The sequence below is a fragment of the Macrobrachium rosenbergii genome, chromosome 27 (genome assembly GCF_040412425.1).
Source record: "Macrobrachium rosenbergii isolate ZJJX-2024 chromosome 27, ASM4041242v1, whole genome shotgun sequence".
NCBI lineage: Eukaryota > Metazoa > Arthropoda > Malacostraca > Decapoda > Palaemonidae > Macrobrachium > Macrobrachium rosenbergii.
The window spans coordinates 40516876-40543626 of record NC_089767.1 but is presented as its reverse complement, the minus strand read 5'-3'; the positions used below and the strand labels follow the sequence as shown (position 1 = coordinate 40543626).

The window sequence follows — 26751 nt, the reverse complement described above, 5'->3', positions numbered from 1 at the left end:
GTGTTCGCAAAAAAAAAAAAAAAAGTTTTCGAAAATGTGAAAGAAAAATTCAGGCTCCACTCAAATCTAAAAAAAAAAAATACGGTTAATAAGAAACTGGGCGAGTATAAAAAATCACAGTACACTGTAATTATTCAAATTATAATTCATCATTATTTAAGTAATAGGTTATCAAAAAAATTTTAACAATAAAACGAAAGGAAGCCGACTTAACAGAATCTGTCGCCAGGTAATGTCCAACGCTAAAAATACAAAAATACAGTGGAAAATATAAACCCTAAAATATATATATATCGCAGAATCATAACAATCGCCACTAATAATATTCTAAAGATACAAAAAAAATGAAGGGAGGGAAAAAAGAAAAACCTAAAATATAAATAGACAAGCTATTTGAGCAGAACATCGTGAGAATGTTTCTCAAATATCAGTAATACTTCACTGCCCCGCCGAACAATTCTAGCCATTGGCAGTGACGTCAAGATGAACGAACGCAATATCCTGTGGTTACGCGGAAGCCTGTGATTTACAAGGCTAGTTGTCCTTCCACCAACTATCCCACTGGTTGACAAGGACAGAGAGAGAGAGAGAGAGAGAGAGAGAGAGAGAGAGGGTGGGGAGGGTGGAGGTAAAGGAAAATTTTAGACACGAGGAGATGGAATGATTTCGGTCGAGAGAAGAGAAGAGAAGAGAAGAGAAAAGAGAGAGAGAGACAAGTGAGAGAAGAGAAGAGAAGTGAAGAGAAGAGAAGAGAAGTGAAGAGAAGAGAGCGAGAGAGAGAGAGAGAGAGAGAGAGAGAGAGAGAGAGAGAGAGAGAGAGAGAGAGAGAGAGAGAGAGAGAGAGGGAGGGGGAAGGCCAGGGAAAATTTTAGATACCAAGAGGTGGGATGATTTCGGCAGAGAGAGAGAGAGAGAGAGAGAGAGAGAGAGAGAGAGAGAGAGAGAGAGAGAGGGGGGGGGGAGGTCAAGAAAAATTTTAGACACAAGGAGATGGAATGATTTCGAGAGAGAGAGAGAGAGAGAGAGAGAGAGAGAGAGAGAGAGAGAGAGAGAGAGAAACTGCGTGTATTCAACTGGAGTTTGGAAACTTATTTCTTTATACACATTTGCAAAATGTTACCAAAAGCTCCCCTCATATATTTTGTAATTTCACATATCACCTACATCCAGGATGTCTCTTTCAGAATTACTGGAAACTTACTCCTTTTACCCTTGACTTAAAAAAAAAGGAAAAATAAAAATAAACGCTGAGTCAGTCTCAATACAGCAAAACCATGCAAAACAAAGATTACGTTCCTTCTGTCCTTGATGACTTTGAAATGTCATGGGCGACTCATCCTGCGAAAGCCCTCTCAAAATTTGCTACAAAGTTAAGACAGTCATGTAAAAGGTTTCATCTGTGGCAATAATGTAACCTTGAAGAATTTCGGTCATAGAGCACTGCATTGAGAATCATTTAATTTATATTCACTTAACCTTTGTTATGAATTACCAGGTAGAATCTAACAGTCTGGGTATGTGAGTTTAAGTCACAGAAGACTGCAAAAGAATCACTAATTTCTCTTCGCATTCACTTAATATTTGGAATAAAGAAGAATCTACCAATTCAATTAATATTTGGAATAAAGAAGAATCTACCAATTCACTTAATATTTGGAATAAAGAAGAATCTAGCAATTAACTTAATATTTGGAATAAAGAAGAATCTACTAATTCACTTAATATTTGGAATAAAGAAGTATCTACCAATTCACTTAATATTTGGAATAAAGAAGAATCTGCAAATTCACTTGATATTTGGAATAAAGAAGAATCTACCAATTCACTTAATATTTGGAATAAAGAAGAATCTGCAAATTCACTTGATATTTGGAATAAAGAAGAATCTACCAATTCACTTAATATTTGGAATAAAGAAGAATCTACCAATTCACTTGATATTTGGAATAAAGAAGAATCTACCCATTCACTTAATATTTTGAATAAAGAAGAATCTACCAATTCACTTAATATTTGGAACAAAGAAGAATCTACCAATTCACTTAATATTTGGAATAAAGAAGAATCTACCAATTCACTTAATATTTGGAATAAAGAAGAATCTACCAATTCACTTAATATTTGGAATAAAGAAGAATCTACCAATTCAATTAATATTTGGAATAAAGATGAATCTACCAATTCACTTAATATTTGGAATAAAGAAGAATCTACCAATTCACTTAATATTTGGAATAAAGAAGAATCTACCAATTCACTTAATATTTGGAATAAAGAAGAATCTAGCAATTCACTTAATATTTGGAATAAAGAAGAATCTACCAATTCAATTAATATTTGGAATAAAGAAGAATCTACCAATTCACTTAATATTTGGAATAAAGAAGAATCTACCAATTCACTTGATATTTGGAATAAAGAAGAATCTACCCATTCACTTAATATTTGGAATAAAGAAGAATCTACCAATTCACTTAATATTTGGAAAAAAGAAGAATCTACCAATTCACTTAATATTTGGAATAAAGAAGAATCTACCAATTCACTTAATATTTGGAGTAAAGAAGAATCTACCAATTCACTTAATATTTGGAATAAAGAAGAATCTACCAATTCACTTAATATTTGGAACAAAGAAGAATCTACCAATTCACTTAATATTTGGAATAAAGAAGAATCTACCCATTCACTTAATATTTGGAATAAAGAAGAATCTACCAATTCACTTAATATTTGGAACAAAGAATCTACCAATTCACTTAATATTTGGAATAAAGAAGAATCTACCAATTCACTTAATATTTGGAGTAAAGAAGAATCTACCAATTCACTTAATATTTGGAATAAAGACGATTCTACCAATTCACTTAATATTTGGAACAAAGAAGAATCTACCAATTCACTTAATATTTGGAATAAAGAAGAATCTACCAATTCACTTAATATTTGGAATAAAGAAGAATCTACCAATTCACTTAATATTTTGAATAAAGAAGAATCTACCAATTCACTTAATATTTGGAGTAAAGAAGAATCTACCAATTCACTTAATATTTGGAATAAAAAGAATCTACCAATTCACTTAATATTTGGAATAAAGAAGAATCTACCAATTCACTTAATATTTGGAGTAAAGAAGAATCTACCCATTCACTTAATATTTGGAATAAAGAAGAATCTACCAATTCACTTAATATTTGGAGTAAAGAAGAATCTACCAATTCACTTAATATTTGGAATAAAGAAGAATCTACCAATTCACTTAATATTTGGAATAAAGAAGAATCTACCAATTCACTTAATATTTGGAATAAAGAAGAATCTACCAATTCACTTAATATTTGGAGTAAAGAAGAATCTACCAATTCACTTAATATTTGGAATAAAGAAGAATCTAGCAATTCACTTAATATTTGGAACAAAGAAGAATCTACCAATTCACTTAATATTTGGAATAAAGAATCTACCAATTCACTTAATATTTGGAACAAAGAAGAATCTACCAATTCACTTAATATTTGGAATAAAGAAGAATCTACCAATTCACTTAATATTTGGAATAAAGAAGAATCTACCAATTCACTTAATATTTGGAGTAAAGAAGAATCTACCAATTCACTTAATATTTGGAATAAAGAAGAATCTACCAATTCAATTAATATTTGGAATAAAGACGACTCTACCAATTTACTTAATATTTGGAGTAAAGATGAATCTACCAATTCACTTAATATTTGGAATAAAGAAGAATCTACCCGTTCACTTAATATATTCGGAATAAAGAAGAATCTACCAATTCACTTAATATTTGGAACAAAGAAGAATCTACCAATTTATTTAATATTTGGAATAAAGAAGAATCTACCAGTTCACTTAATATATTCTGAATAAAGAAGAACCTACCAGTTCACTTAATATACTCCGAATCAAGAAGAATCTACCAAGTCACTTAATATTTGGAATAAAGACGAATCTACCAGTTAGGGTGAAAGATTACCCATCCAGTCCGTACTTGTGCAAGAGGGGTGAACAGTAATGAAAGGGGGCTGCAACTGAAATGTGACTAAAGAGGTCTGTAGAATTTTCTGACTTAGATGAAACTGCCAGTCTCTGACAAGAAATGGAATAAATCAGATTCAGCTTCAGCCAGGCAACAAAAAATATATTATAATTGTCACGAGGGTAAGAACAAGTTTTCGTTAAAAAAGAAAGAAAGCTTTTAGTTTTTTTCATGTATATAGGGAAAGAGCAAAGGGGGTATGGTGAAAGACCGAAAACTTGGGTCACTCGTGCATGAGTGTTCAAGATACTGGCCAAGGGGGCATTCAGTGGGTATGAATGATGGTGTGAGAAGTAAGATTTACCCTTATTAATCTCTATAAGAGATTTATCAATGGTATGACTCCTGCAAATTGAAGGCGTGATGAATACCAGTGCTTTCAACATTTTTTCTTCAAGGCGACGTGGCAGCTGTGCATTGGGTGTGAGGAAATTCAACGCAGGCTTGAACTGATCATAGTTCGTTATCCATTGACCCATGTCATTGGGGGAACGAGATCTTAAGTGTGGCCTCAATTTTAAGGCTGGTGAAAATGCTAGCTTGAGAAGCAACTGGTTTCAGACACAGAATGACAACGTCAAATCTTAATGGCTGCCTCTGCTTGCCCCTGTGTAGTTTCTACACCTGTTGAACACAGCAGGGGGTTAATGGACTCTTGCTGTTCATGGAGGGCTCGGCATCTTACGACAATGAACTAGGCTCCGTTGGTATCCAGCAAAAAAGGAAGCTAAGGGTTAGAGATGTGAAGACTCCAACTTCAGGTAATGCGTTCTGGGAAACAGACGCACCCCAAAGAATGTAGAGCATTGGTTCTTAACCTGGGGGGCGTCAGCAATTTCCAAGGGGGCGCACGAGCCCTATAAAAAAATTAAAAACTCTCTAACTATATTCGTTATTCTCTTAACATTCAACCACGCACTCAAGATCTAGTAGCTAAGAAGCAGTGTCAAAAAGAATAAAAACACCCCTTCTCTCTGTCTCTCTCTTTTTATTTTCCTTTGAATCTGGGAGGGAATTTTACTCATAGATGCAAGGGGGGCGTGGAGGGAAGGCCCAATTCTTAGAAGGGACCTGGTAATAAAAAGGTCAAGAACCACTGATTTGGAGCGCCATGTGGACACACGTTTGTCAAAACTGAGAGATAAGAAAACAGACAAGTTTTGTAAAAGTGAAAGATATACAATGGTGAATAATGGGTATAATATTAATAATAAAAAAAGGAGACAGAAAAATGCAAATGGAAAAAGGAAAAGTAAAGTGTGCCAAGGCAAACGTGGTTTCCTTCACCATATTGCAAGTGTCTCAAGTAGATATGCTATCACGACCTGCGATAATATCAACAAACAACAATCATCTTAACGTTTTTTTATTTCATGAAGAGTCAGAAACTGATATTAGATCACAGGAGATTTTCCTAATCAACTGTGACCCGCCACAGCTGATTAGCCAACTACCCAATCCAGTACTTAGGTCAACATGGGCACAGAAAGTTTTTAGAAAGCTGAAACTGACTCATCATATATATATATATATATATATATATATATATATATATATATATATATATATATATATATATATATATACACATACATATATCCTGGGTTTAAAGGCACGAGCTTCTCATCAACTGTAAAGGTTAGGTTTACAATACCTCACCCTTGTTTATCTCATTTTTACATTCTACAAGGCCTCACTTCTGTTTATCTTACATCTACATTCTTCCCTCCCAGAGTGCCCTGATATTAATCTGCCCAAACCACTGGTACTTCAAACAGTTCACCAACACGTGCCAGTTTTTCGAAGCCCTCCTTCGCATGCACTGGAGGATGCAAGAATCGTTTAAATGGCAACGCGAGCATGAAAGTTGGCATGAATGATTGCTAGTGAACCACTTCACACAACAAGAGCACAATCCGTACGGAACAAACTAAGAATCCATTCACTTGGTAAGCAGCCTTCCACAGAACAGGAAGTCTGTGTGTGTGAGAAGAGTATTAGGCAGAAATAAAAAAATTAATAAAAATACAGACACCTTACACAAAACACATCAAGTTCTCAACGTTAACAGCTTAATTACCTGTTATAGTGGTAGTTGAAAGAAATTTTACGATTTCCTGATAGCATTTCAGTCTTGAAGGATATTCATTTCAAAGCATCCATTAGCAATGCAGTGTTTCGTGCGGATTTTCTTGCTAAACTTCTGAGGCCAAGAAATGATTTCTGCTGGGGTTTCAGCACACAGCCACGTGATGGGTTACAAAAAAAAAAAAAAAAAAAAAAAAAAAACAAGGCAGCCAACCTGGAACATAGCATCTTGCTCAACTGGATGACTAGGAGGATTCCTTTTTCCATTTAGGGGTTTATGTTGCTATAACCTGGAAAAAATGTAGACTGTAAATTTCACTGTGGAAATTACAGGTAACATCTCAAGAAGGGCAGTGGCCTAAGCCTACAGGGAAGAAGAGTACTATAATGTTCCGCACAGAGTTCTTGGAAAAGACGTTGCTTGCCAGTCCAACAGGATTTTGAATTATTTGAAGAAGCTGATCCGCCTCATAGGATAATTATAACACCTTGTTGCAACTTTTTCCTTATATTAGTAGCTTAACAAATTTTGCTTTCATTTGCACTGTATAGGAGTATTCATAAATATCTAGGAAATGGTGTGAGAATGAATGTTCTCAGGCGAGAATTTCTATCAACATTATAAAGCCCAGGTGAGTCAACTCACTGTCGATAAATATATACTAAATAGTGAGTATAGCATTATGATTCGGCAGTTCCAAAGCAATGCTTTTTGTTAACAATACCATCTACATCAAATACGCATGGAACTACCTATTAACTTCATTTGCCTTAAAGCACATTTTTTTCTTTGTAGCAAAATGCTACTGTGCCTGACCCTTAGTCATTCTTTGATGGTGGGTGATAAGCAAGCCAAGTATCCCATTAAGAATATGGAACTTCTGAAAACGAACGGAGAAGAGAAGAGAAATTATGTGCTCCCTACCTATACAACAAACAAAAATAGACCTATGGTCTCAGTACTTATACATACGCATGTAGTTTGCAGAAACACTTCACTGGAGTGGCAAACGTTTCTACCTATACAGTAAAAAAATAGGCCTTTGGTTTCAGTACCTATACATACATACGAATGTAGTTTGCAGAAATACACTTCACTGGGGTGGAAAACGTTTAAGGTCTTTGAGGGAAAACGAATGTTTTTGAGAGAATTATTTCAAAATGGTGTGTGACAGAGAGAGAGAGAGAGAGAGAGAGAGAGAGAGAGAGAGTGGGCGGAGGAGTGCCTTAGTTGTACTGGGCAGTGCCATGGGCAAAACTATGTGCATTTGTACGTATCCATTTTTTTTTTTTTAATGCTGATGGTACCTGTAGCCTAAAACCATCATCTAACCAGGCCTGGTGGACTCGTAAGAATTTGGAGGCAAGAAAATTGGGAGGGGAGTTAACCCGAAGCGGAGCCGAGATAGGATACCGCCTCTTGGCCCAACAGGTGTTTCCAGTCCGAGAAAGCATTCTGACATAAGTAACGTATACGGCAAATACAAGTATTTACCATGTTCAGGAAAGAAAAAGAATAAACTCGAATACAAAAATGTACTATGTTCAAAAAAGAAAAAATAAACTCGAATAAAAAAAAACTCGAATACAAAAATTTACTATGTTCAAAAAAAGAAAAAAACTCGAATACAAAAATTTACTATGTTCAAAAAAAGAAAAAACTCGAATACAAAAATGTATTGTGTTCAAATAAGAAAAAAACAATAAACTCTAATACAAAAATGTGCTACGTTTAAAAAAGAAAGAAGCAAACTCGAATCACCTGCGCAAAACACATCCTCCATTCAGAATCTGATTTAGCAATCTAAATTATGCGAATACGCAATGACAGGCCTAAAATTCCCACGAACGCGTACAACGCAAAACAACCGCACACCCTTTGCCAACGCATCGTATCCGCGTTATAACAGGCGCGTCATCGTCATTATGATCCCACCATATCTTTCATTCCGGCCTCAGACAATGTACGTCAGGATGACAATTGTTTCCGTACGCGGCTGGAATGGCATTCGATACAAAACAGGAAGCAGGTTATCATGACGTGAGACAAAACTGGACGGAACCGGCTGAATCGGCAAAATCATGCCGACCCGCTCGTATGTACTTCAATTTGTTACACAGCGTGTCATGCAAGGATGGTCGTCTGCTTCAGAGTCACGTAGAATCTCCGTCAAACGTTCCATTACTATTATTAGCTAAACTTTTAACCATCCACACATCCTCAACAGCTTCTGAAGCTCTACACACCAGTAATTGACCTCATTCGTAAAAAATGGGGTCATTCGTTCTCTTGAAAGGAAATAGCCTGCGTGTGTTTTCTTTTCGATGAAAGAGCCCATTGTAAAAATGATAATCGTAGGTAATTAACAAATCATCATGCAGAGAAAATAATTAATGGAGTCCACAAGTTCATAACTCCAAATCAAAGATTAAAGTTTTAATTTTTGTAATGTGCTTGCAATCATAGAGAACAAGATTAAGAATCATTAAATTGTTGACGAAGCTGCAGCCGAAAAAGCCTATATGTGAAAAAGACAAGTACAATACAAGCGAAATTGTAATATAAGCAATATATATATATATATATATATATATATATATATATATATATATATATATATATATATATATGTGTGTGTGTGTGTGTGTGTGTGTGTGTGTGTGTGTGTGTGTGTGTGTGTGTGTGTGTGTGTGTGTGTGTGTATGTATGTATATCTCACTGAAAACCAGAGGAGGATCCGGAAATATTAACAAATGAAAAGCAGAAGAGACGGAAGTAACGAAACAATGGGTAAAAAGGTGCGTTAGAGGAGCATTATTCTGTTCCATACTTTGGGACAGGATCAACATTCATGACACGGACAGAAGAACTGATTTAGAGTGTGGAATTTCAATAGAATAAGGAAGTTAACACTTAATTAAAATATATCATACTCTGGTTGTGGAAACTACTTACCCAGCTATACTACCCTAAAATGGAAGACTGCAGTATCTGCAAAAATACAAAACTGAGAAAAATGGTAGATACTGCAGTTTTCCCTTGCCTTACTACTGATTTTGCAGACACTGCAAATGTGACCCCCAAAATGAAGCACTGAAGAATCACTCTGAAACTGCATTAATTTGTGTATTCTGTGTTTCACGAGCCCAATTTTTTGCAGATACTGCAAATGGGACCCGCTAAAAAAGCACTGAAGAATCATTCTGAAGCTGCAGTAATTTGTGTATTTTGTGTTTCACGAGTCCAATAGGTGGCATATCTCAGTTTCGAAGATTTTGCAGATACTGCAAATGGGACCCCCTTAATAAAGCATTGAAGAATAATTCAGAAACTGCAGTAACTTGTGTATTAGTGTTTCACGAGCCCAAGAGGTGGCTATCTCACTGTTGAAAATTTTGCAGAGACTGCAAATGGGACCCCTAAAAAAGCATAGAAGAATCATTCTGAAACTGCAGTAACTTGTGTATTTTATGCTTCACGAGCCCAATAGGTGGGATATCTCAATTTCGAAAATTTGCAACTACTGCAGTTTTCCATTTTAGGGCAATATGCATCTGCCGTGGTTAAATGAAAATCCGGATCACTCCCAAGGACAGATAACTAAAGTAAGGCAGATTTGCCTAATCTTTCAAAAGGCAAATCAGAATATGAAACACGGGTGTAACTCTGGGCACTCTCTTATACTGTGGTTCAAACAGCGCGGCGCTTGAAAATTAATTCTACTTTTATTACGAAGATCAACGGTCACGTTTGATTGAGACCACTTCAGCCATATAAGAAATGTGATGACAAGGCAAGCAAAAACAACACCTTGACAGACATACGAAAGCAGAGGTGGTCACGTACACACCAAGGGCATCTATGCATGATGGCGCACCTTGATTCCAATTCTGAAGTCCCTTCGACTAGGTAGTAGTAAGTTACAATAAGGAGTAAAAGAAACACTGACATTAGGAACGGCCGCACAATGCTCTATCTTCATGTGTGAAAAAGTTAAGTATACCTTAGTTTAACCAGACCACTGAGCTGATTAACAGCTCTCCTAGGGCTGGCCCGAAGGATCAAACTTATTTTACGTGGCTAAGAACCAATTGGTTGTCTAGCAGCGGGACCTACAGCTTACTGTGGAATCCGAACCACATTATACAGAGAAATGAATTTCTATCACCAGAAACAAATTCCTCTGATTCTTCATTGGCCGGCCGGAGACTCGAATGAGGGCCTAGCAGAGTGCCAGCCGAGAACTATACCGACCCGTCCAACGAGAACTTGATGGACGGAAACCCCTCATGCACATCTATAAATGATGGTCATCTTGTGTACCAAGTTTGACCCGAATCGACTCGACCATGTCAGAGGAATTGCGATGAAGAGGGAAGCGAGGCAGACACACTGATGGACAGACTGGAACAAAACTTTGAGAGCTTTCTGGAAAGGATTAATGCGCCTTTATCTCTCCTTTCTTTTATTGCTGGTGGATACAAATTAAGATTTAGGGTTATGTTTAAATTTCGGTTATTTAGGTAATATCAATCATTTAAGTCCCAAATTTGCGTTACTACAACTGAATGTACTATGAACACACACACACAGAATAATGTAAATGATAAGAATGAAAATAATAGTAAAAATAATACTATTTATAATTATGACCTCATGATCCGGAGGTCAAGAAATTGCCTCGAGATGACCAAGCGATTTGGGACCTTCCTTTCAAACCCACTGTGCCCCTGTTGACCTAAGCAGCGAATTACGTATCTCGTACTGAGTCGACAGCATTGGGTCGCTGCCAGGGTGGAAATGGACGTGGGACTGACGCTTCCACCCCCCAGAATGAGTTGAGAAATGAAATGATCACATCTGGAACCACACCTTGCAAAATGAATTTGAGTTTTCGTCATTGTAACTTTAATATTAGTTACACATGTAAAGACGTACAAAGATACACATCTGGGCGTATATATGAACGTGTTCTCAAATACTAATTAATGGGAAATGCATATATTGCGAGAGGAATGTTAATCTGGATTATTACAGCATCTGAAGTTCCTTGACCCTTAAAGCACTGGAATTGAATTGAATATAGAATTTAGGCCAAAGGCCAAGCACTGGGACCTATGAGGCCATTCAGCGCTGACACGGAAATTGAAAGCAAAATGTTTGAGAGGTGTAACAGGAGGAAAACCTCAAAGCAGTTGCACTATGAATCAATTGTCAGGGGAGGGTGGAAAGTACGATGGAAGAAAGAGAATATGAAAGGAGGCACAGTAAAAGGGTTGCAGCTAGGGGCCGAAGGCACTTTGCAAAGAGCCTTAAGTAATGCCTACAGTGCACCGCATGAGGTGCACTGACGGCACTATCCCCACTACGGGGATCAAAGCACTAGAAGAAATGGAAGACCTTTGAACCAGCACGACTTCCAAATGACAGCATCCGCTATAGATCTTTCGTAATTTAATTTGACCATTTAACCAGGTTCCACTCAACAACAGTCGGATAAAAAACACTATTAGTAGCACGAGTCTTAAATGGAGAAACAAATCCACAGTTATGTATATGTACATATATTTAAAGATAAAGTTGCACTGATAGCTTTCGGGAATCGGTTCAGTTCCCCTTTTCAATCAGACTGAAACGGGAACCGAACCGATTCCCGAAAGCTATCTGTACAGTTTTATCTTTAAGTATACATACATATACATAGCTGTAGATCCGTTTCTCCAATAGTCGGTTATTCTATATCCTTACATTCTATATCCTCACGGAATGTCGCCCTAAAATTAGGAGACAGAATGTTAGTTACTGCCACACTAGCAGAAATATAGGTGGTTCTTACAATGAGATTCTTAACCCATTTTCATGGATGAAGACGAAAACTGCTTGACTTTTCCCGAACAAGAAATTAACGGCAAGCCGTCCTTAGCCCTACTGAATTGCTCAAAAGCACAAATTTCGCTGCGTGATATTGAAAAACACATAATTCAAGCTAAACTAAATGATAAAATGTGTATGCGGAAATTGGCTAGACTAGGAAACAGTTTCAAAGCCAAAAAAAGGTATCCTGAAATGCATTACCTGTACAATAAAATCCTAATAATAAAAACATACATCCTAAATCTGTTACAATGCTATAAACAATCAGGTAACGTTTACATTGTAACAATGAATAACACTGTGTTTTATCCACGTTATTCATTGTCGTCTTTAAACGTCCTTTTCATACGGAAGTCTGACGTCACAATAGTATGAAAAGGATGACGTCACGTGCTAATTGGACAGGCATTTAAGGTAAAGTATTTAAAGCAAGTTCTCATCCACTGTGTCCCATTCATCCAGATACTGCAGGCAGAAGTGTACACTATAATTACCCTTCGGGATCGATCCAGAATCACTTCGACGTCGAGCTAGTTTCGAGCAGCCGGTAGTTTCTTGATGTTGTCAATCGGTAAGGTGTATTGAAGTTTCTTGATGCTTATTGCTTCAACGCAATCGGTAAGGTGTATTGAAGTTTCTTGATGCTTATTGCTTCAACGCAATCGGTAAGGTGTATTGAAGTTTCTTGATGCTTAGTGTTGCAAGCAATAGGAAAGTGGGATCGAAGTTTCACCGACTAGTTAATTCTATCCTTCAGGTTACAACAGTTTCCTCTCTTTAAAAGGAATCGGGAACATCGACTTTGTAACTGACGCAGTGCCCTCGTTATTTTTCTATTGTGTATTTCATTTTTTGGACATTCTTTCCAAAGAAAACCTTGAAATCCGCAAGGGATTCACTGCCCTTCATTTCCATCAGGATTTAAAGCTGCCCTAAAATGGAAGGCTGCAGTATCTGAGAAAATACAAAACTGAGAAAAATGGTAGATACTGCAGTTTTCCCTGGCCTTACTACTGATTTTGCAGATACTGCAAATAGGACCCCCTAAATAAAGCACTGAAGAACCATTCTGAAATTGCAGTAACTTGTGTATTAGTGTTTCACGAGCCCAGGAGGTGGCATACCTCAATTTCGAAAATTTTGCAGATACTGCAAATGGGACCCCCTAAAAAAAGCAATGAAGATTCATTCTGAAATTGCAGTAACTTGTGTATTAGTGTTTCACGAGCCCAGTAGCTGGCATATCTCAGTTTCCAAAATTCTGCAGATACTACAAATGGTACGCCCCTAAATAAAGCATTGAAGAATCATTCTGAAACTGCAGTAACTTGTGTATTAGTGTTTCACGAGCCCAATATGTGGAGTAACTCAATTTCGAAAATTCTGCAGATACTGCAAATGGGACCTCCTAAATAAAGCACTGAAGAACCATTCTGAAACTGCAGTAACTTGTGTATTAGTGTTTCACGAGCCCAGCAGGTGGCATACCTCAGTTTCGAAAATTTTGCAGATACTGCAGTTTACCATTTTAGGGCAGAAAGCCTTTCAATGGAAAGCGCATCCGAATATTCTAGGATATATGAAGCTGAACGTCAACGCAGTTGTTAAAAGCGAAAGGTTCTGGTGAATGTGTGCAGAGCTTTGAATGTTCTGTAGGCAGAAGAGGTCGAATAATTTTAAGGCTAATGACGGGCGATTAAAATGAGTAACCATACAATTTAATTTTAATGTATAAATCGATTATTGGCTATCACTATAGGCATCACTTCTGGCCAAGTACTTTACTTTCACTTTATTTCTATTAAGCTGACGGTCACCCTGACCTCACTGGGCAAACGATTTTATTGCGTTCCATCCGCATAAATAGACAAGTAAAAAATGCGCCAAAGTTTCTTCGGCGCAATCGAGTTCTCTGTACAGCTTAGAATGCTGTATGAATCTCTCAGCCCTTTCCCATGAAACTTTCTGCCACGGCCCGGTGGTGGCCTGTGTTGTTGGCACGATCATGGGTAAATTTAACCTCAAATAAAATAAAAACTACTGAGGCTAGAAGGCTGCAATTTGGTATGTTTGACGATTGGAGGGTGGATGATCAACATACCAATTTACAGCCCTCTAACCTCAGTAGTCTTTAAGATCTGAGGGCGGACAGAAAAAGTGCAGACGGACAGACAAATAGCCATCTCTGTAATAGCTTTCTTTTACAGAAGACTAAAACGGTTTAGGATAATCCTTTCCATCTGTCAATGCTATGCAAAGTAGGGAATATTGCAATGTAGTCCGGGAAGCGATTTTATCATTCTTATTTTTCGTAATTTTTATTTTTGTTATCATTTCAGACAGTATGATGAAACTGGCTTTGGTTGTCGTGGTCTGTGCGGCCGCAAGCCTCACCAACGCCCAAGGCCCACGTAAGTCCCGGTCGAATGAGTATTTATGCTAAAATTTTAACTCATCCTTCCTAAAGCCTACCAAAAAAAAAGTTAAAGGTATTTCAGTGAATCAACCGTCTCCACATCTTGGTCGGAAGTATTTAAATCAAATCTCAAGCAGTTTGCCTCGTCAAAATAAAGCAATCAAAATGACTTTTATTTATTGCATTCTATCCAAAGCACTCCAGTCAGCCGTCAGTCACGAAGGCCATAGTTGAGAAAAGTAAAACACGCGACATTGTTCATACTGATGTACTTATTCATCGATTTCTATCCAGCTTGCAACACCACCGACTACGACTGCAAGTGCACTCGTCTCCTGGGTAGGAGCCTCGGAGGCGGAGGCCCCGGAGGCGGAGGCCTCGGAGGCGGAGGCTTCGGAGGCGGAGGCCTCGGAGGCGGAGGCCTCGGAGGCGGAGGCCACGGAGGCGGAGGCCACGGAAGCGGAGGCCACGGGGGCGGGGGAGGACACTGGGGAAGAGAAGGAGGACGTTCCGGAGAAATGGGAGGTTGGGGAGGAAGGCGAGGAGGAGGAGGAGGAGGAGGAGGACGAGAAGGAGGACGGGGGAAGAGGCATGGTGGTGGAGGAAGAGGAGGAGGGGGTGGCGGTAGGGGTCAAGCTCTAACAGACTGCGCTCAGGAACTAGGAATTACACCTCCGCCTATGCCAGGTATTAGTACTTTTCATATCTGCTTAATAATGTATGTATGTATGTATGTATATGTACATATATATACCTGTATATATGTATATATATATCTGTATATATATGTGTGTGTATATATATGTATGTATATATATATATATATATATATATATATATATATATATATATATATATATATATATATATATATATATATATATATAAATATATACTGTATATAGTATATAACCTAGCTGGAGCCCCGAAAGACGATAAGAAGACCCGGGAAATGAATGAAATGAGTGCAAGAACCAGAATGATAATGAAGCTCACGTGAGAAAATGTGTCGCAATCTATTTCCCGGTTTGGAAAAAAAAAGCGTGAAAGTAGAAGTAAGGTTACACACAAATGCGAGTAAACTTTCATTTTGGGAAAGATCACTTGATTCGTGATGTTTTCAGTACCATGTCCATGTGTTTATACTTATTCTTTTTTTTTCCTTCCTTAACAAAAGCGTGGGGATCAGGTACTAAGCCACAGCTTTCTGACGATTTACAAAACTGCTTGATCAAGAAGGGACTGACGAATCAGTCACTGGTGAGTAGACACTCCTGTCACGTTTTCAGAACTGTGCCATTGATTCACTGAAAAGTATCTGCCAAGTAATTATTCATCCACTAAATCGTTTCTGTCAAGTGATTACCTGTCAAATAATTATTCATTACAAGCCGTATCTATCAAGTAATTACCTGCCAAGCAATTACTCGTCGCTAAATCGTTTCAGTCAAGTAATTATTCATCGCTAAATCGTTTCTGTCAAGTAATCATTCATCACTAAACCGTATCTGTCAAGTAATTATTCATCACTAATCGTATCCGTCAAGTAATTACTCATCACTAAATCGTTTCTGTCAAGTAATTACTCACCACTAAATCGTTTCTGTCAAGTAATTATTCATCACTAAATCGTTTCTGTCAAGTAATTATTCATCACTAAATCGTATCTGTCAAGTAATTATTCATCACTAATCGTACCCGTCAAGTAATTATTCATCACTAAATCGTTTCTGTCAAGTAATTATTCATCACTAAATCGTCTCTGTCAAGTAATTATTCATTACTAAATCGTATCCGTCAAGTAATTACTCATCACTAAATCGTATCCGTCAAGTAATTACTCATCACTAAATCGTCTCTGTCAAGTAATTGTTCAACACTAAATAGTATCTGTTAAGTAATTATTCATTACTAATCGTATCTATCAAGTAATTACTCATCACTAAATAGTATCTGTCAAGTAGTCATTCATCACTAAATCGTTTCTGTTAAGTATTTATTCATCAGTAAATCGTATCTGTCAAGTGATTACCTGTCAATTAATTACTCATCACTAAATAGTATCTGACAAGTAGTCATTCATCACTAAATCGTATTTGTCAGGTAATTATTCATCACTAAATCATATCTATCAAGTAATCATTCATCATTAAATCATATGTCAAGTGATTACTCATAACTAAATCGTATCTGTCAAGTAACTGCTCATCACTAAATCGTGCCTGTCTAGTAATTATTCATCACTAAATAATTTCTGTCAAGTAATTACTCATCACTAAATAGTTTCTGTCAAGTAACTTCTCATCACTAAATCGTGTCTGTCAAGTACTTATTCATCACTAAATAGTTTCTGTCAAGCAACTGCTCATCACTGAATCGTGTCTGTCAAGTAACTGCTCATCACTAAATGGCATCTGTCAAGTAATTACTCAGAGTTAACTGATTACAATACTTAAATCACACCTGTGAATACAATGATCCACAGCTCTACAGCCCTCTTTATCACTTCACGACAATAATACTTTAAAGCCTCACAACAACTGACGCCTAATTACCAGTATCATATTCCGCAGCTGACTGATACAGGAGCTATCAAGACGACCGAATTGGCCACAGCTCTTACGGGAAGCCTCACCAACAACAGATGGGAAACGCTGACTACAGCCCAAGTCGATGCTATAGTGAATGAAGTGCCTGCCTGCGACACAAGCTCTCAGGGACAAACAAATAACGTAAGTATTAATATTTGATATCAATCACTTTCTCGTGATCTCAGATGGAAAAGTCAAGTCCGCAGGGGTATGTATGCATACTGCTGTATACGGGAAGCTTAAGCCAACTCGATCAGTTGTCCTCTCCTGGCTGAATAAACATAGAAATAATATTACATGTATGAAAACTTCTTTGAAAAATGGAAGTTATAAAACAGCTTGTTATTCTTTCTGGAGTTGCCTGAAAGAATAACTTCCATTTTTCAAGGATGTTATCATATATGTAATGTTATTTCTGTTTATTCTGGCTGAAGAAGAGGCCAATTGACCAAGTTGGCGAAAGCTTCCTGTATATAGCAATATACAGACATACTACTGCGGGCTTGAATTTTCCATGTAAGTATTAATGCACAATGTCTTGAAAATCGAAAATGTCTCAAGTTACATTTAAGTCATGAACTTGGTTGTAACCCATGTTTAAATTTTTCAAAAAGTTTTCGAATGATATTTACCGAGTTCTTCATCCAGAAACCTCCTAATAGACTAAGCAGGGACAGAAGAATCTCTTCGTACATAAATAGAACGTCTCCAGAATGACAAACTAATGAACTGACAATAAACGCTAATTTCTTCTCTCCTTGCAACAGTACTTGGTCTTCCAAAACTGCTTGGTGGCGAAATGCAAAACGACCCTTGCTACTCCTTAAGGAATTATCCTGAAGACGTCCTAATGACTAACTCCACGGCGAAGATCACCTCTTGATATCAAGTTAGACCAAAATGTTATTAGAAAGAGCACACACAAAACCTTGAACTTTGAAACGCCAGTTACTTCATAAATAAATTTTGAGCATATTTACTGAGTATTATTATCCACTGACGCTTTAACACATTAGTAAAACATTAATAATAGTTTCACTGAAGGAGAAACTTAAGACGAGGCCAGAACGTGCAAGAAGCTTTGGTCATCAGTCACTGACAGCGATATATTTGGAGTTACGGAGTCATGGAAGTCAAAAAGCCAAAAATGAAGAAAAAATATATTGTCAATTATAAGCCCAACTTTCCATGGAAATAAAATTGCACTTATATATGTTTTTGTTATTTTTTTCCTGAACGAATATTACAATTTTAAGCTTTGCAGTATATATATATATATATATATATATATATATATATATATATATATATATATATATATATATATATATATATATATATATATATATATATATATATATATATATATATATATATATATATATATATATATATATATATATATATATATATATATATATATATATATATATATATATATATATACATGTATAGACACATAATATACACATATATATATGTGTGTGTGTGTATTTTGTAGTTTTCAGAAGTGAAATGAAAATGCAACTAGTTAGTATGAATGTAAGAAAGACCTTGAACAGAACGGTGCACTGATAGGTCACTTATTGCAAATACTTCCTTTCTACAACTGTTGCAGCTCACACAATAGGTGGCGTTCAGTACAGAAAATTCTGTTAATCGCGCAGATACTTCACTTTCAGAAAATGAGTCCAGCCTCCGAACAACTTATATTCAAACAGTGATCAACTAACACGCTTGCATACTTTCCCTTTTAATTCTTAGACCCAAAAGAGCTGAGGGACGCGATATGATTTAGGTATCGAAAAATTCCTGTAAAAGATTCAACCAGCGCGGCACTTGAAAACTAATCCTACTTTTATTACGAAGATCAACGGTCACGTTTGATTGAGACCACTTCAGCCATATAGGAAATGTGATGACAAGGCAAGCAAAAACGACACCTTGACAGACATACGAAAGCAGAGGTGGTCACGTACACACCAAGAGCATCTATGCACGATGGCGCACCTTGATTCCAATTCTGAAGTCCCTTCGACTAGGTAGTAGTAAGTTACAATAAGGAGTAAAAGAAATACTGACATTAGGAACGGCCGCAGAGATGCTCTACCTTCATGTGCAAAAAAGTTAAGTATACCTTAGTTTAACCAGACCACTGAGCTGATTAACAGCTCTCCTAGGGCTGGCCCGAAGGATCAAACTTATTTTGCGTGGCTAAGAACCAACTGGTTGCCTAGCAGCTGGACCTACAGCTTACTGTGGAATCCGAACCACATTATACAGAGAAATGAATTTCTATCACCAGTAACAAATTCCTCTAATTCTTCACTGGCCGGCCGGAGACTCGAACGCGGGCCTAGCAGAGTGCTAGCCAAGAATTATACCGACCCGTCCAACGAGGAACTTGATGGACGGAAACCCCTCTGCACATCCATAAATGATGGTCATCTTGTGTACCAAGCTTGGCCAGAATCGACTCGACCATGTCAGATGAGTTGCGATGAAGAGGTAAGCGAGGCAGACACGCTGATGGACAGACTGGAACAAAACTTTGAGAGCATTCTGGAAGGGAATAATGCGCCCTTATCTTTACTTTCTTCTAATGCTGGTGGGTACAAATTAAGTTAGGGTTATGATTAAATTCAGGTATTTAGGGTGGAAAGTACGATGGAAGAAAGAGAATATGAAAGGAGGTACAGAAAAAGGGTTGCAACAAGGGGCCGAAGGCACTTTGCAAAGAACCTTAAGTAATGCCTACAGTGCACCGCATGAGGTGCACTGACGGCACTATCCCCACTACGGGGATCAAAGCACTAGAAGACATGGAAGACCTCTGAACCAGCACGACTTCCAAATGACAGCATCCGCTACAGATCTTTCGTAATTTAATTTGACCATTTAACCAGGTTCCACTTAACAACAGTCGGATAAAAAACACTATTAGAAACACGAGTCTTAAATGGAGAAACAAATCCACAGTTATGTATATGTACATATATTTAAAGATAAAGTTGCACTGATAGGTTTCGGGAATCGGTTCGGTTCCCCTTTTCAATCAGACTGAAACGGGAACCGAACCGATTCCCGAAAGCTATCTGTACAGTTTTATCTTTAAGTATACATACATATACATAGCTGTAGATCCGTTTCTCCAATAGTCGGTTATTCTATATCCTTACATTCTATATCCTCACGGAATGTCGCCTAAAATTAGGAGACAGAATATTAGTTACTGCCACACTAGCGAAATATATAGGTGGTTCTTAAAATGAGATTCTTAACCCATTTTCATGGATGAAGACGAAAACTGCTTGACTTTTCCCGAACAAGAAATTAACGGCAAGCACAAACTTCGCTGCATGATATTGAAAAACACATAATTCAAGCTAAACTAAATGATAAAATGTGTAAGCGGAAATTGGCTAGACTAGGAAACAGTTTCAAAGCCAAAAATAGGTATCCTGAAATGCATTACCTGTACAATAAAATCCTAATAATAAAAACATACATCCTAAATCTGTTACAATGCTATAAACAATCAGGTAACGTTTACATTGTAACAATGAATAACACTGCGTTTTATCCACGTTATTCATTGTCGTCTTTAAACGTCCTTTTCATACGGAAGTCTGACGTCACAATAGTATGAAAAAGGATGACGTCACGTGCTAATTGGACAGGCATTTAAGGTAAAGTATTTAAAGCAAGTTCTCATCCACTGTGTCCCATTCATCCAGATACTGCAGGCAGAAGTGTACACTATAATTACCCTTCGGGATCGATCCAGAATCACTTCGACGTCGAGCTACGAGCAGCCGGTAAGTTGTCTTGAAGTTTTCGATGCTTATTGCTTCAACGCAATCGGTAAGGTGTATTGAAGTTTCTTGATGCTTATTGTTCAACGCAATCGGTAAGGTGGGATTGAAGTTTCTTGATGCTTATTGTTAACGCAATCGGTAAGGTGTATTGAAGTTTCTTGATGCTTATTGAATCAACGCAATCGGTCGACTTTGTAATTGAAGCAGTGATGCTTATTTTTCAACGCAATCGGTAAGGTGTATTGAAGTTTTTGAGGCTTATTTCTTTCAACGCAATCGGTAAGGTGTATTGTGGAGAAAAAGTTTTCTTGATGCTTATTGCTTCAACGCAATCGGTGCCCTTCATTTCTTGATGATTTGCTGCCTAACGCAATCGGTAAGGTGTATTGCAGTTTCTTGATGCTTAGTGTTGCAAGACCCCTAAATAGAAACCATTTGTGGATCGAAGTTTCACCGACTAGTTAATTCTATCCTTCAGGTTACAACATTTTGCAGATGCAGATCTCTTTAAAAGGAATAAATAAATCACTTTGTAAATCACGCAGTGAAACTGTTATTTTTCTATTGTGTATTTCATTTTTGGACATTCTTTCCAAAGAAAAACAAATGCTAAATAAAGCACTGAAGATCTCATTTCTGCCCTTCATTTCCACCAGGCAATTTAAAGCTGCCCTAAATAAAAGGCTGAAGAATCATCTGAAAATACAAAACTGAGAAAAATGGTAGATACTTCAGAGCCCAATTGCCTTACTACTGATTTTGAAAGATACTGCAGATACTGCAAATGGGACCCCTAAATAAAGCATTGAAGAACCATTCTGAAACTGCAGTAACTTGTGTATTAGTGTTTCACGAGCCCAGCAGGTGGCATACCTCAGTTTCGAAAATTTTGCAGATACTGCAGTTTACCATTTTAGGGCAGAAAGCCTTTCACTGGAAAGCGCATCCGAATATTCTAGGATATAGGAAGCTGAACGTCAATGCAGTTGTTAAAAGCAAAAGGTTCTGGTGAATGTGTGCAGAGCTTTGAATGTTCTGTAGGCAGAAGAGGTCGAATAATTTTAAGGCTAATGACGGGCGATTAAAATGAGTAACCATACAATTTCATTTTAATGTATAAATCGATTATTGGCTATCACTATAGGCATCACTTCTGGCCAAGTACTTTACTTTCACTTTATTTCTATTAAGCTGACGGTCACCCTGACCTCACTGGGCAAACGATTTTATTGCGTTCCATCCGCATAAATAGACAAGTAAAAAATGCGCCAAAGTTTCTTCGGCGCAATCGAGTTCTCTGTACAGCTTAGAATGCTGTATGAATCTCTCAGCCCTTTCCCATGAAACTTTCTGCCACGGCCCGGTGGTGGCCTGTGTTGTTGCCAGACACGATCATGGGTAAATTTAACCTCAAATAAAATAAAAACTACTGAGGCTAGAAGGCTGCAATTTGGTATGTTTGACGATTGGAGGGTGGATGATCAACATACCAATTTACAGCCCTCTAACCTCAGTAGTCTTTAAGATCTGAGGGCGGACAGAAAAAGTGCAGACGGACAGACAAATAGCCATCTCTGTAATAGCTTTCTTTTACAGAAGACTAAAACGGTTTAGGATAATCCTTTCCATCTGTCAATGCTATGCAAAGTAGGGGAATATTGCAATGTAGTCCGGGAAGCGATTTTATCATTCTTATTTTTCGTAATTTTTTATTTTTTGTTATCATTTCAGACAGTATGATGAAACTGGCTTTGGTTGTCGTGGTCTGTGCGGCCGCAAGCCTCACCAACGCCCAAGGCCCACGTAAGTCCCGGTCGAATGAGTATTTATGCTAAAATTTTAACTCATCCTTCCTAAAGCCTACCAAAAAAAAGTTAAAGGTATTTCAGTGAATCAACCGTCTCCACATCTTGGTCGGAAGTATTTAAATCAAATCTCAAGCAGTTTGCCTCGTCAAAATAAAGCAATCAAAATGACTTTTATTTATTGCATTCTATCCAAAGCACTCCAGTCAGCCGTCAGTCACGAAGGCCATAGTTGAGAAAAGTAAAACACGCGACATTGTTCATACTGATGTACTTATTCATCGATTTCTATCCAGCTTGCAACACCACCGACTACGACTGCAAGTGCACTCGTCTCCTGGGTAGGAGCCTCGGAGGCGGAGGCCCCGGAGGCGGAGGCCTCGGAGGCGGAGGCCTCGGAGGCGGAGGCCTCGGAGGCGGAGGCCTCGGAGGCGGAGGCCACGGAGGCGGAGGGGAAGGAGGCCACGGGGGCTGGGGAGGACACTGGGGAAGAGAAGGAGGACGTTCCGGAGAAATGGGAGGTTGGGGAGGAAGGCGAGGAGGAGGAGGAGGAGGAGGAGGAGGACGAGAAGGAGGACGGGGAAGAGGCATGGTGGTGGAGGAAGAGGAGGAGGGGTGGCGGTAGGGGTCAAGCTCTAACAGACTGCGCTCAGGAACTAGGAATTACACCTCCGCCTATGCCAGGTATTAGTACTTTTCATATCTGCTTAATAAATGTATGTATGTATGTATGTATATGTACATATATATACCTGTATATATGTATATATATATCTGTATATATATGTGTGTGTATATATATATGTATGTATATATATATATATATATATATATATATATATATATATATATATATATATATATATATATATATAAATATATACTGTATATAGTATATAACCTAGCTGGAGCCCAGAAAGACGATAAGAAGACCCGGGAAATGAATGAAATGAGTGCATGAACCAGAATGATAATGAAGCTCACGTGGGAAAATGTGTCGCAATCTATTTCCCAGGTTTGGAAAAAAAAAAAAGCGTGAAAGTAGAAATAAGGTTACACACAAATGCGAGTAAACTTTCATTTTGGGAAAGATCACTTGATTCGTGATGTTTTCAGTACCATGTCCATGTGTTTATACTTATTCTTTTTTTTTCCTTCCTTAACAAAAGCGTGGGGATCAGGTACTAAGCCACAGCTTTCTGACGATTTACAAAACTGCTTGATCAAGAAGGGACTGACGAATCAGTCACTGGTGAGTAGACACTCCTGTCACGTTTTCAGAACTGAAAAGTACCTGCCATTGATTCACTAAACCGTATCTGCCAAGTAATTATTCATCCACTAAACCGTATCAAGTAATTATTCATCCACTAAATCGTTTCTGTCAAGTGATTACCTGTCAAATAATTATTCATTACAAGTCGTATCTATCAAGTAATTACCTGCCAAGCAATTACTCGTCGCTAAATCGTTTCAGTCAAGTAATTATTCATCGCTAAATCGTTTCTGTCAAGTAATCATTCATCACTAAATCGTATCTGTCAAGTAATTATTCATCACTAATCGTATCCGTCAAGTAATTACTCATCACTAAATCGTTTCTGTCAAGTAATTACTCACCACTAAATCGTTTCTGTCAAGTAATTATTCATCACTAAATCGTTTCTGTCAAGTAGTTATTCATCACTAAATCGTATCTGTCAAGTAATTATTCATCACTAATCGTACCCGTCAAGTAATTATTCATCACTAAATCGTTTCTGTCAAGTAATTATTCATCACTAAATCGTTTCTGTCAAGTAATTATTCATTACTAAATCGAAATCCGTCAAGTAATTACTCATCACTAAATCGTATCCGTCAAGTAATTACTCATCACTAAATCGTTTCTGTCAAGTAATTGTTCAACACTAAATAGTATCTGTTAAGTAATTATTCATTACTAATCGTATCTATCAAGTAATTACTCATCACTAAAATAGTATCTCATCATCTGTAGTCATTCATCACTAAATCGTTTCTGCCAAGTATTTATTCATCAGTAAATCGTATCTATGTAATCAGTGATTACCTGTCAATTAATTACTCATCACTAAATAGTATCTGACAAGTAGTCATTCATCACTAAATCGTATTTGTCAGGTAATTATTCATCACTAAATCATATCTATCAAGTAATCATTCATCATTAAATCATATGTCAAGTGATTACTCATAACCAAATCGTATCTGTCAAGTAACTGCTCATCACTAAATCAAGTAATTACTCATCACTAAATAGTTTCTATCAAGTAACTGCTCATGCCTGTCTAGTAATTATTCATCACTAAATAATTTCTGTCAGGTGACTGCTCATTACTCATCACTAAATTAGTTTCTGTCAAGTAACTTCTCATCACTAAATCGTGTCTGTCTGCTCATCATTAAATCTTATTCATCACTAAATAGTTTCTGTCAAGCAACTGCTCATCACTGAATCGTGTCTGTCAAGTAACTGCTCATCACTAAATGGCATCTGTCAAGTAATTACTCAGAGTTAACTGATTACAAGTTAACTTAAATCACACCTGTGAATACAATGATCCACAGCTCTACAGCCCTCTTTATCACTTCACGACAATAATACTTTAAAGCCTCACAACAACTGACGCCTAATTACCAGTATCATATTCCGCAGCTGACTGATACAGGAGCTATCAAGACGACCGAATTGGCCACAGCTCTTACGGGAAGCCTCACCAACAACAGATGGGAAACGCTGACTACAGCCCAAGTCGATGCTATAGTGAATGAAGTGCCTGCCTGCGACACAAGCTCTCAGGGACAAACAAATAACGTAAGTATTAATATTTGATATCAATCACTTTCTCGTGATCTCAGATGGAAAAGTCAAGTCCGCAGGGGTATGTATGCATACTGCTGTATACGGGAAGCTTAAGCCAACTCGATCAGTTGTCCTCTCCTGGCTGAATAAACATAGAAATAATATTACATGTATGAAAACTTCTTTGAAAAATGGAAGTTATAAAACAGCTTGTTATTCTTTCTGGAGTTACCTGAAAGAATAACTTCCATTTTTCAAGGATGTTATCATATATGTAATGTTATTTCTGTTTATTCTGGCTGAAGAAGAGGCCAATTGACCAAGTTGGCGAAAGCTTCCTGTATATAGCAATATACAGACATACTACTGCGGGCTTGAATTTTCCATGTAAGTATTAATGCACAATGTCTTGAAAATCGAAAATGTCTCAAGTTACATTTAAGTCATGAACTTGGTTGTAACCCATGTTTAAATTTTTCAAAAGTTTTCGAATGATATTTACCGAGTTCTTCATCCAGAAACCTCCTAATAGACTAAGCAGGGACAGAAGAATCTCTTCGTACATAAATAGAACGTCTCCAGAATGACAAACTAATGCACTGACAATAAACGCTAATTTCTTCTCTCCTTGCAACAGTACTTGGTCTTCCAAAACTGCTTGGTGGCGAAATGCAAAACGACCCTTGCTACTCCTTAAGGAATTATCCTGAAGACGTCCTAATGACTAACTCCACGGCGAAGATCACCTCTTGATATCAAGTTAGACCAAAATGTTATTAGAAAGAGCACACACAAAACCTTGAACTTTGAAACGCCAGTTACTTCATAAATAAATTTTGAGCATATTTACTGAGTATTATTATCCACTGACGCTTTAACACATTAGTAAAACATTAATAATAGTTTCACTGAAGGAGAAACTTAAGACGAGGCCAGAACGTGCAAGAAGCTTTGGTCATCAGTCACTGACAGCGATATATTTGGAGTTACGGAGTCATGGAAGTCAAAAAGCCAAAAATGAAGAAAAATATATTGTCAATTATAAGCCCAACTTTCCATGGAAATAAAATTGCACTTATATATGTTTTTGTTATTTTTTCCTGAACGAATATTACAATTTTAAGCTTTGCAGTATATATATATATATATATATATATATATATATATATATATATATATATATATATATATATATATATATATATATATATATATATATATATATATATATATATATATATATATATATATATATATATATATATATATATATA

At 37.1% G+C, this 26751-nt stretch overlaps 3 protein-coding genes across 4 annotated transcripts in view; 2 read left to right on the top strand and 1 right to left on the bottom strand.

Annotated features, from left to right (window-relative positions):
- Lrp4 (LDL receptor related protein 4) overlaps window positions 1-26751 on the bottom strand; it is a 409566-nt gene that overhangs the window by 120500 nt on the left and 262315 nt on the right. The gene's annotated exons all lie outside the window — the stretch shown is intronic.
- Window positions 12473-18005, top strand: LOC136853684 (uncharacterized). Its single transcript, XM_067129622.1, has 6 exons — window positions 12473-12570; window positions 14363-14434; window positions 14734-15126; window positions 15617-15699; window positions 17013-17171; window positions 17798-18005. The coding sequence occupies exons 2-6, from the start codon at window positions 14368-14370 to the stop codon at window positions 17855-17857; spliced, it is 762 nt and encodes a 253-aa protein (XP_066985723.1). The 5' UTR covers window positions 12473-12570; window positions 14363-14367; the 3' UTR covers window positions 17858-18005.
- On the top strand, window positions 20738-26322 carry LOC136853217 (uncharacterized). Its single transcript, XM_067128591.1, has 7 exons — window positions 20738-20848; window positions 22580-22651; window positions 22950-23123; window positions 23188-23337; window positions 23823-23905; window positions 25331-25489; window positions 26115-26322. The coding sequence occupies exons 2-7, from the start codon at window positions 22585-22587 to the stop codon at window positions 26172-26174; spliced, it is 693 nt and encodes a 230-aa protein (XP_066984692.1). The 5' UTR covers window positions 20738-20848; window positions 22580-22584; the 3' UTR covers window positions 26175-26322.